The following is a 12,058-nucleotide window of genomic DNA, read 5'->3' as shown; positions in this document are numbered from 1 at the left end:
ATTGGCGATTAAACTCAATATTGTCAATTTAATTAAACTAATTGGTATAAATGTTGTTGCTGACCCTTTTAAACTCGACTAATTTGTGGATTTGGTATACTTCCTAAGTTGATTAGTCATACACTTCTCCTGCAACTTCTGCAAAAGCAAGGTTTAAAGTCGTGCTTTTGACTCATTTTTGTGCCAAGTTTTTAACGTTTTTAACTAAGTAGCGTACAGTCCTGGTTAATCCTAGTCTTTGCACAAGAGACATCTGCATCTCTTAGATTTTAGGAGTTTAAAACCTTTGAAATCGACTGCTTTTTCTGTACGTTTCTGTACCTGCACATGAACCAATGAAGATTGATTGATTGACTGATTGAGCCCTGACTAGTGTTCCTGCCCCAGGTCTGCAGATTGTGGTTCTTTCTGTTAGAACTTGGGCTGATGGAGAGAAATCGTAGAAATCAACTCTATTTCTGGACGTTTCTCTACTTGCACATGAACCCTGATCAGTGTTTCTGCCCCAGGTCTGCAGATCGCGGTTCTTTCCGTTAGAACTTGGGCTGGTAGAGGGCCACGCGGCCGCTGAGACACCCTGAGGCCAGCTGGCAGTGCGTGGGGGAGAACTTTGTGGTCAGCACCACGTCGCTGTGGGAGTAGAGCGAGCGGATCTCCCTCAGCACGGAGGTCTGCACGGGCAGGCAGTCGGACAGTTCGCCGCAGCTCTCGTCGAAGGCCAGCAGCCGCACGCCGTAGCCGTACGGGGAGCAGATGAGCCGCCCGTCGGGGCTGAAGCACAGCTCCTTGATGTAGCCCCGGCCCACGTTGGCCTCCTCGATGTAGTGGGTGAGGCGGAGCGAGCAGCGGGGGGAGACCAGCGGGCGGGAGGGGGCGCCTTCCTGGAACTCGTAGACACAGGTCCACTGGAGAGAGGGGGGGGGGGGGTTATAGAGCACAATTTAAGACATTTACAAAAGCTTTAGGACATAGTGTCAAGAAGAACGTTAAAAAAAAATTGTATTTAAATTAATTATTATCATTATTCTTTTGTATTGGTTAACAGCAAAGCATGTGTAAATGTAGCGGGATTAGATTAGGCAGGGGTCTTTTCAACACGAGGCAATTCAAAGGGCTTCACAGCTAAAAACACACATGTAAAACATTTAAAACACCCTTTTAAGAAGTCAAAGGAATATATAAAAAAAAGCTTGTATAGAATAAAAACCAATATATTAAAATGTATGAAAATGCGACTGCAAAAATGAAAATCTGTCATTTAAATAATTGATGGTTGCAGCGGACGTGCAGATGTCTGATAGCTTTTCCTAAATAAACGCAGAATAATGATGCAGTTCTTTCAGTTTAACACAAAAGTGTTGAAGTACTGCAGAGATCTAGATCAGGGATGGGCAAATATTCCAGGGGAAACACTCACAAGAAACACCGGCTGCTGTTATGCCTGCTGTGACGTTAAAGGTCCCATGTCATGGCCATTTCTACTGATCATGATTCCATTGTTGAGGTCTACTAGAATAGATTTACATTGTTCAATGTTCCAAACTCACATTGGTTTCTCATACAGCATCTCTGTATAGTGTGTGTATTCACTCTCTGTCCTAAACGGCTTGTTGGAGCTCCTGCCCCCCCTCCTCCCTATGAGCCCACTGTGCTCTGATGAGTCCACCACCGTTACAGCGGAACATCAGTGATTATGTGTTACAATGGCGTTTGTTAGCAACCAGGAAATGACACCAGTAATGACAAACAGATGAGAATGCTGCGTGGGGTCTGGGTGCCGTGTTGGCGGGACGTTGCGCGGCTCGCTGCTGCGAGGAGTGGACAGTGTGAGCTGGGTTCATTTCCTGCTTGCTGCGTGGGGTCTGCGAGACAGCGAGACATCGCGAATGGACGTGGGAAGGAGGGGGTGCTGAGGGGGCTGCAGCACCCCCATCTGCGAGGCTCCACTAGCAGAATAAATGATTTTTGCCCACTCTGTTGTTCAGATATATCACATATTTGTAACTAAATGATACATTAATTGAAACAAAACACAGTATAAACTGAGGAGTGAGTCCCGTGAGTTTCATGTGTTTTCTTCACTCCGCTGGGAAACTGCTCTCATGTCAAGAAGCATCAGATCAGTGCATGCGCTGCATCGTCCAATCAGTGAGCGATACACAGTAAGGGGGCGGGGCGAGTGTCTGAGGATTTCACCGGAGGATGGTCTGGTAGTTCCTCCATTGTAGTTCCTCCATTATCGCTCCTCCATTATCGCTCCTCGACCCTCGGTCCTCCGGCACAAATAAGTGCCATGGGACGCTCCTCAAGATGGCGCAGACAAATCAACGTCTGGTGATACCAAGACCGAGGAGCGAGGAAATGAATAACCGACCTGAGATGCAGCCATGGAATTTGTGTGTGTGTTCCAAGTGAATCTGCGGCCCCCTGGTGGCCAGTACATACATGATGTGGCCCCCCACCACCTTCCAAGTTGCCCATCCCTGATCTAGATGCATTAACAGGTATCTAACTTCAGATTCATAAACATGAGGATGTTTTTGTACCTCCTGGTCGTCCATGTTGCTGGAGCAGCGGATCAGCGCCGCCCAGCCCTTCGGGTGCAGCTGCAGAGACGTGATGCAGTTTCCTCTGTCCCTCTCTCCAGGGATCTCTGGAGTCAAAACCTCCAGACTGTTCCTGGGAGCCAGACCTGAGGGAGGAGGAGGGAGGAGAGGAGAGGGTCTTATAGTCTCCTTAATTATTACACTGGCAGAACCTCAGATACGATAATACTTTAAAGGTCCCCGATCATACTGTTTTCATCAATATATCACAGGTCTCAGATATATACAGAACCTGTCTCTGATTGGCTGAAACACCAAACAGATCATTGCAGCATCCCATAATCCCCTCTGTTTCAGCCCTGTTTCCAAAGTGCTGATTCTCTGTCTGTTACTTAGATGAAAATAAGGAGCCCCTCCCCACGCCCCTCTGAGAGATATTTGGTTACAAAGAACTCAATGGTGCTCTAGTACCCCATTCACACCAACGGTGTTTCAGGGCCGGTTCGGTGCTGGTGCTTGAAAAGCACCGGGTTTTCCTGTTCACACCGCAGCGGAGCAGCCTCTAAGCTCCGGAATCCGGTTCGTTTCGAGCACCAAAAAGTTGTCCGTGTAGAAGCAAGAACCGCATACGTCGGAGGGGGGCGAGATTAACCTGAGATAACAGTTAAGGCGAGTACGGCAAATAAAAGTTGTAACCAGCAGTAGTGCTGAGCAAAAGTGACTAGAACGCAACCACACACTTGTAAAAAAAAAACACGCTTTATAAAGTCAGGCAACACTAACCAGGCTTCGTGTGATTCTGTTTATTTGTACCTTACTTTGACCATCCGTTCGCTGTTATTGATCATTGTGGAGAGCAGGCAGACGTTTTGTTTGTTATTATAGCAGCTATCGGATGGAATCAATACATGGGCTGCACAGGTTGTCATGTCCGACTATCACAAGTAGAATCATAATGAAAAATACGCCGGTAAAATGTGCCTGTAGAAAACGGCTTAGCAAGTAGTCAGTTTAGCTTCGGTTGCTATGCTAACATCACCCATGTTATACCAGAGAAACTTTCATAACAGCGTTGTGATGCCAAACAGCGTCAATTCAGACTGACACACATTCACTTAAGGGGAACTGGGGATATGTATCAGCTGCTTGTGTGACAGTCAGACAGTGAATACTTTAGAGCCGTGTGAGCTAACCCGGAGCTAACGGGAGAATACACTCGTGGAAGAGCAGCCAGCACTGCAGCGGGTCGGTAAATGCCGCTGAAAACACATTAATAAACAATGAACCACGGCACTCTGGAGAAAAGTATAAGGTTGGAGAAGTCGTTATTTAATTTAATCTGGCTTCGTATGATTAAAAGCAACGCAGTCCCCGGCCCGTTGTTGTGAGGTGAGCTCCGTTGGGGAGAAAATCAGCGACGTAAACTGTGACGTCATGACGCAGCAGCGGCAGCACCAGTCGGTCTCTGAGCGGTGTGAAAAGAGCCGGAGCTAAACCGAAGAACCGGTTCTGAACCTGAAAAGCTCTAGCACGGAGCTTGAACCGGAGTTGCGTTGGTGTGAAAGGGGTATAGGAGGAGATTCAGGTGATAAGGTGGGGGGGGGGGGGGGGTTACCTTGGTTGGTGATTGGCTAATGGTTACACAAGCCAAAACATCGTTATGACATCATAAAGTGGCCAAAATCTGATCAGCTCATTTTCAGACAGGTTTTTATATAAATGGATCAGGACGAAAAGAGAGAGAATCTTTGTTCCTGAAACTTTCAGAGTCTCTTTCCACAGAGGGATTCAGCTCTGTATTCACTGAGGGGACAGACTGGAGCACAAAGGATGCTTCAGTCTGACTTTGTGATGATGAGATATGTTTTTTTATCCTCTGACCTTCTCTGGGAGCGTGGATCTTGCTCGAGTCGTTTCCGTGACGAGGAGCTCCTGCCGACCGAGACGCTGACGAGCCTCCGTCTGAGGGGCGGAAATAAATAAACTTTTTAATTACAACAAATCACAATCGAGAGGACAATAACAACAGATGCTCATGGTAAGTCAACGAAGGATTTAAATAATTAAAACAGCCTGAAATATGGTAAGTCTTCATTTTAATATTACAAGATAAAAAAACAACGTAAAACACAATAAATGTAATTCTTCAGGTTTCTATAAAAACACCAGCGCTCAGCAAGTTCTGTTAAAAACAATGCATTTTTATCCATACAATGTGTGTCATCAGATTTCATTGCTTTTTCCAACCTGTAGCTTTGTGCATACGACAATAAAACCCTTGAAGATGGAATCTTGCTGGTGAGTGTTTTCCTACCCGAGCTGAGGGGGGTCCTCCGGGCTCGCAGCATGCGGTAGCTGCCGACCTCCAGAGACTGCGTGAGGTCGAGGTCGTGCAGGATCAGCAGGTACCCCGAGGACGTGGAGATGAGCATCTTGGAGCAGTCGGGCGTCAGGCGCATCCTCATCAGGTACCGCGTGTGGAAGAACTTCTTGTGCGGGCAGCCGTCCTCCGTGAACCTGCAGAGGGACAAACAGGAGGTTTGAGGGCTTAATAGATCAGAGGCAGCGTTTCCGCCAGGGGGGCGTCTTGCCGTCATTTGACAAAAAAATTATAATTCGAGAGAAGATCGAGTTTTTATCGCTTGAAATGACGAAAAGGAAAAAGGAAAAAGGACATCCATCTGTTGGCGGGGCAAAGGAGTCTGGTGGGATTCTTATCGCCGCCAGCAAAGCGTGTTCCTGTGACGGAAAGTGTACTGCCGGCGAGCCTTGACGGGGGGTGCTAGTGGAGCGCGCGTGAACTGCGAGCGCCGGAGCCTCGCAGCGGCGAAACTGAGGCTCCGTGGTAAACTGTGTAAAATGAAGAGCCGTTTAGGAGCCGAAAGAGCCGGCTCTTCTTAGTGAGCCGAGCCAAATGATCCGGCTCACTAAAAAAGAGCCGGAATTCCCATCACTAATACGTAAAAAGATAGTATCTATAAAGGGACGGCTCAATTCAAAATTCAAGTCACGTGACACTACGTGACGTCACATCCCCCCCCAGGGTGGACGCCCTCTCAGCCCTGGTCTGGCGGAAACACTGATCAGAGGTATTCTCTTTTTTTTTTTTATTTAATTTTTTTTATCTGTCTGTCCTTTAACACTTTATTTTTGAATGTTTACATTATATAGAAACATCATACAGAATGTCATTGGACAGTCAAATACATACTGTAGCTGCAACAGTGCACATTTAAACCAGACTGCCAAAAAGCAGATCAAATATACCCCAGCATGAAAGAAAACAACAATTTAAAGGGGACCTATCATGCAAAATGCACTTTTGTACGTCTTTTATACATGAATATGTGTCCCCGGTGTTCCAGGGAACTCACCAAGTGTCAGAAAACACAACCCTCTCTATTTTCCTCCATACCCAAATCTCTAAAAAAGGGGATGCAACGGATCTGATAAAAACTGATCCAGATTTGAACACTGTCCTGATGTCAGGACGGTGGCGCTACGGCTATTGGGCCAACTCCACCAATCAGGAGGAGACAGCCACGGCCATTGCCGTTCGAAAGCGCTGGAGACGCTGTAGTACATATGCCAGGCCTGTAGGTGGTGCTGTTCTCACTGAATCTGCCCTTGCAAAAACAGAGCTAGAAATTGTCAAATTGAGCAAAATGAGACATGGCTAAAATGCATGATCTGTTTGGTATTTTGGAAAAAAAAAAGTATAAATATGCCTTATATAGGTATGGTCCTACACTATATTATTCAAATATAGCATGATAGGTCCACTTTAAATTAAAAAACAGAGTAAATGAGATACGTATACACGTTCTCATAATAGACACACTGAAATAAAAAATAAAACCATACAAAGCAAACGACAAACAAAAGCGGTATTCTCTTTAAAATGGTTTGGAAACAAAGTGGTTAGAGGTAGGGAGAGAAACTCCTCCTCTTGGGGCAGCTCTTCAGGAGGAATCATGTTGAATTACAGCCAGAAAACCGTACAGAGATAAAGGGGAAGGTTTTATTTGACATCGGCTTGAAGGAAAAGGGCTTTTATAAAGACAGAGATTTATTTGTTTTGACGTTTTAGATCCTGGTTCAATATTAAGTGATAGCAATGTTCAAAAAGCTCTTTATTTCTCTCATACTGTCTGTGCTGCAGCACCTCTTTTCACCCTCTGTCTGAAACCAGAGCCCAGTCTGCTCTGATTGGTTAGCTGGCCGGCTCTGTTGTGATTGGTCAACCACTTAGAGATGTCCCGCCCCTTAGCCCATCACGTACAATGTGTTGGAGCGCTAGCCAATAGCAATGCAAGTGTTCCAATGTGATGTCACTGTGTTCAGGAAGTAAACAAAGGAGTCCAATGACTACAACTAAAATCTCCTCTCTCTCACCTGTTGGTGTCCCACGTGATGACGTTGCCATCGAACCCCGAGGTGACGAGCAGTTTGGTGTTGGTGTCGTACTCGATGTTCTTCACCCAGCTGGCGTGGCCGTGCAGCGAACACACCTTCGAGTTCAGCTTACGGAGGTCCCACAATGCAATAGTGGTGTCGTCGGAGCAGGTGGCGAACAGACGATTGTCCAAAAACCTGCAGGGAGAAGAAGACATTAAAGGTCTCTTCTACATCAACACGTGTCCCCTCTTCTTCATGTCTCTTCTACATCAACACGTGTCCCTCCTCTTCTCTATGTCTCTTCTACATCAACACGTGTCCCCTCTTCTTCATGTCTCTTCTACATCAAACACGTGTCCCCTCTTCTTCATGTCTCTTCTACATCAACACGTGTCCCCTCTTCTTCATGTCTCTTCTACATCAACACGTGTCCCCTCTTCTTCATGTCTCTTCTACATCAACACGTGTCCCCTCTTCTTCATGTCTCTTCTACATCAACACGTGTCCCCTCTTCTTCATGTCTCTTCTACATCAACACGTGTCCCCTCTTCTTCATGTCTCTTCTACATCAACATGTGTCCCCTCTTCTTCATGTCTCTTCTACATCAACATGTGTCCCCTCTTCTTCATGTCTCTTCTACATCAACATGTGTCCCCTCTTCTTCATGTCTCTTCTACATCAACATGTGTCCCCTCTTCTTCATGTCTCTTCTTCATCAACATGTGTCCCCTCTGTGTAATGAGATTCTGAAAGTTTCAGGAACAAAGATTCTCTCTCTTTTTGTCCTGATCCATTTCTATAAAAACCTGTCTGAAAATGAGCTGATCAGATTTTGGACACTTTATGATGTCATAACGATGTTTTGGCTTGTGTAACCATTAGCCAATCACCAACCAAGGTAACCCAACCCCCCCCCCCCCCTGACGTGGAGCTAATCTGAAGTAAACATTGAATACTGCTTTATATTCCTCCATCTTGTGACTGTGTAACTCCCTCTCTTGGATATCAGCATGTGAAGGACACTGTTCAGGAACTAGTTGATGCTCTGTATGTGATGACTACTTCCATTCTTGAGAGGATCAGAAATACATGGATCCTGAGATTGAAGCTCAAGCTGGGGACGAGTGAGATTACAGAAATGTACAGTGTGATTGTTTACCTGATGTTGTTGACGCAGTCCTCGTGAGCCTCCGTCAGAGTCTTTATGTGTCGGGAGGAGATGGGGTCGAACAGCAGGACCTCCGTCTGCTCGCAGGCCACCGTCAGCACCGACCTGAGCACGGAAACACGAGTAAATCACACGAGAGGACGAACGAAGGGATGTCCAGGGCCACGTTTCATACCAGACATCTTTGTTATTTGCTATTGGATGATGTCCTGCATTTTATTTTGTTATTATTTTATGTATGTGTGATGCTGCATGTCTTTGTTGTCTTTTCTGAATGTTTTCATTGCACCTTAAAAAGGAGTAGCTTTACTCTTCTCGTTGTATCTATTCTAATCAGCAGATCTTCTTATCGTGGTTTTCAACACATGAACACAGAAAGCTCCAACAATGCATAAACCCACAAGAACAGCTTCTAACTTAGATCAATTATATCTTATGTACGTATTCATTGATGACAGACTAAAGGAGCGAAGTACACCGGCACATAAGCATGATTACTTTGGGCTACTGTACGGATATCTATCGGCAATTTGCTCAGAGAAATGTAAGAATGCCTTTAATATATAAGAACATGGAAAACATGGCGAGTCCTGACACGGTCTTCTTCAAAGTCTCTCCAAAAGACACCATTCGTTTTGTGTCTCTGTGATTGTTTTATATCAACTCCTAGTCCTTTTCGAGGCTGCACATGTGTAGACTCCGCGGTCTTAAAATCCCCACAATGCTTTGCGCACGGACCAATTTCCCCAAATCTGTGGCGGAAAATGTAAGGCGGGGCCTCTCATATGACGCACACCTGCACACTTGCTAGCCTGTTCCACTCTTCGTTTTCCGAATGCCAGGAAGGATTCTTGCCTCGCTTCGGAAGAAAGTGACTCGGAAGACATGTGCTACCAAGCAAGCGTACTCGACATTGAGAAACACCCAGGGTATGTGTACTTGTGGAGTTAGTTTGTGGTCAATTTTAGTCATTTTTCATCTCATTTCTGACATGTAACAATTCTAAATAGATGCATTTATGTCTTTGCATCAGTTAATTGTGTTTTACTCTTTAAAGGTGGGGTAGGTAATTCACTTCAGAAACACGTTTTGTTATATTCCATGGAATGCTCTTAACATCCCGATAGCAATGAATACATTAAATGCTTTGAAGCCGTGGCGCTGTAAAAAGCACGACCAATCATCTGAGCCGGCCCGGCTAAAATAACTGGATGGCCTACCTGCCTGTCAGCCTTCCATCTGTGCACAAACTTATCTCGTGCCCTCATTGGTCATGTGCGCGTTCGTGTGTGTTGGAGGAGGGGCTCTGTAAGGAAGTCTGAAGGAAGGGGCAGATTTTTTTCGGTTACGTACTTTCAAATTCTAGCGCACTCGAGCCGGTTTCTCCATTCTTACCTACTCGACCTTTAAGTTGGTTTAACTTAAAGGGGACCTATCATGCAAAATGCACTTTTGTACGTCTTTTATACATGAATATGTGTCCCCGGTGTTCCAGGGAACTCACCAAGTGTCAGAAAACACAACCCTCTCTATTTTCCTCCATACCCAAATCTCTAAAAAAGGGGCTGCAACGGATCTGATAAAAACTGATCCAGATTTGAACACTGTCCTGACGTCAGGACGGTGGCGCTACGGCTATTGGGCCAACTCCACCAATCAGGAGGAGACAGCCACGGCCATTGCCGTTTGAAAGCGCTGGAGACGCTGTAGTACATATGCCAGGCCAGTAGATGGTGCTGTTCTCACAGAATCAGCCCTTGCAAAAACAGAGCTAAAAAATGTCAAATTGAGCAAAATGAGACATGGCTAAAATGCATGATCTGTTTGGTATTTTGAAAAAGAAAAAGTATAAATATGCCTTATATAGGTATGGTCCTACACTATATTATTCAAATATAGCATGATAGGTCCACTTTAAGTTTTGTGTTTTTTTCTCATGCATATTCCTTGACTGTGAAGTGAAGCGATCCTTGCTACAGAGAGATGGAAGCAGTGAGGATGAATTTAATAATGCATTCAGGCACTTTCCAGGAAACGGCACTGGTAATAAATTCAGAAAGTACCCCGTCTGCATAACTCTGGGTTATAGGCAAGTAATATCATCTAACGCATCGGGGGAGTCTGTCCGAACATAACTTTATTGGAGAGCGTATTTTTTGATTTTGCATGAATGTGATTGATTTGCCTCTATTTTTAGTCATTTTGTGTTTCCTTGTTGTCGTTTGGAATCTATTTTCAGACGTTTCACATCTCTGTGTAGCTGTTTTGGGTCATTTGTAGTCATGTATGCTTTCTGGTTGACTATGTTTGTGGTGATTTTTTGTCGTTTTGCAACTGATTTCTGACATTTTACTTGTCTAAATAGTTGCCTCTTATGTCTTTGCAGCGGTTTGTGGTTGTTTGCATACTTGAGGTGTATGTTTTTGGTCCTTTTATCTGTCTCTGTGGTCATTTAGTGTCTATTTATAATCGTTTTGTGTTGTTTTTCCCCATGCATATTCTTGACAGGTGAAGTGATCCTTGGATGATGTGAAGTCCAGAGAGATGGAAGCATGTGAGGATGAATGTAATGGTGCATTCGGGCACTTTCCAGAAACATGCAGGGGTAATAAACTCAAAAAGTATGTAACCTGTCTGCATAACTCGGGGTTAAAGGCCCAACATATCCTCTTACCCCTCTATTTTTTGTCATTTTGTGTTTCCTTGTTGTTTAGAATCTATTTTCAGCCGCTTCACATCTCTGTGTAGTTGTTTTGGGTCATTTGTAGTCATTATGTGTATGTATGCTTTCTGGTTGAGGACGTTTGTGGTCATTTTTTGTCGTTTTGCATCTAATTTTAGACATTTCACATTTCTATAAAGATGTCTTTTGTCTGTTTGTAGCTGTTTGCTAACTTAAGGTGTGTGTTTTTGGGTCATTTAAAGCATGTCTGTGGTCATTTAGAGTCTGTTTTTGATCGTGTTGTTCCCCGATCCAATTTCCTTGACAGGTGAAGTGATCCCTGGATGATGTGAATCCAGAGACATGGAAGCAGTGAGGATGATTACATCAGGCTCTTCCCAGGAAATTGCATAGGGAAATTAACCCATTCATTGCACTGTTAATAAACTCAACTCAAAAAGTCGCTTCCCTGTCTGCATAACTCGGGTTAAAGGCCCATAATACCCTCTTACCCGTCGGGGGAGTACTCCAGGTTGAACACCGCTCCATGGGTCTGAGTGCTCAGGTTCACAGACTCCGCGGCCGGGTTCATCGAGCAGTACAAACTGGTCATTGTCCGGAAGTTATCCCGGGCAGGGTCCACAAACACCCCCCGTCTTATAGTCCTGCTCTGCAGCCAGGAGAACACACTGTTGCCGCTGCGGAGCTCCGCGCTTGCCGTCTCGCCGCTCCCCGGCTGCGGCGCGGTGGACGCGGCAGGATCGCAGCGCGGCTCTCCTCCCGCTTCTGACGCCGCGGACCTCGCTCTGCGCTCCGGCCTGATCCCACCGCTCCCCGGGGGCGAAGGAGACACTGTCGGGGCGATTTCATCCTCCGCATCCGAGTCGTCCAGGTCGGGGTCCTCCTCTTTGTCGCTGGAGCCGCTGTTGGGCCTCTCCTCCTCCGCCGCGTCCTCGCTGTCGCTCCGGTGCTCCGAGCTCATTGTCGCCGCTCCAGACCCCGCACAGGCGGCGGTGTTTCCCGGGAAAAAAGCTGCCTGACTCCGGTCACCTATGGAGCATGAAACCGTGTTTTTTACCCAGTTTTATGGTGCCATGTTGGGCGATTTTACCCGCACAGGCTGCTGAATTATATGTTGGCAGCGCGGCGTCAACACAAACACGAATCAACACAAATGCGACCGGAAAAGAACAGAATTCACCTTCAAAATAAAATTACACACTCGTTTTTTTCTACGTTTTTAAAAAGAAACACATCAAATCAATATGTTATAAAGGCTACTC

General features: G+C 45.7%; 1 protein-coding gene across 1 annotated transcript; it reads right to left on the bottom strand.

Annotated features, from left to right (window-relative positions):
* Positions 1–327: 327 nt before the first annotated feature.
* Positions 328–11,921, bottom strand: wdr32 (WD repeat domain 32). Its single transcript, XM_034144428.1, has 7 exons — positions 11,288–11,921; positions 8,105–8,218; positions 6,942–7,139; positions 4,861–5,063; positions 4,428–4,508; positions 2,547–2,692; positions 328–905 (listed from the first exon to the last, which is right to left on the bottom strand). Exons 1-7 carry the CDS (start codon positions 11,755–11,757, stop codon positions 534–536), a joined length of 1,584 nt encoding a protein of 527 aa, XP_034000319.1. The 5' UTR covers positions 11,758–11,921; the 3' UTR covers positions 328–533.
* Positions 11,922–12,058: the final 137 nt, after the last annotated feature.

This window comes from Trematomus bernacchii, unplaced genomic scaffold (genome assembly GCF_902827165.1).
Source record: "Trematomus bernacchii unplaced genomic scaffold, fTreBer1.1, whole genome shotgun sequence".
Lineage (NCBI taxonomy): Eukaryota > Metazoa > Chordata > Actinopteri > Perciformes > Nototheniidae > Trematomus > Trematomus bernacchii.
Note: the sequence above shows the minus strand (reverse complement) of the source record. Positions and strands in the feature narration are given on the sequence as shown.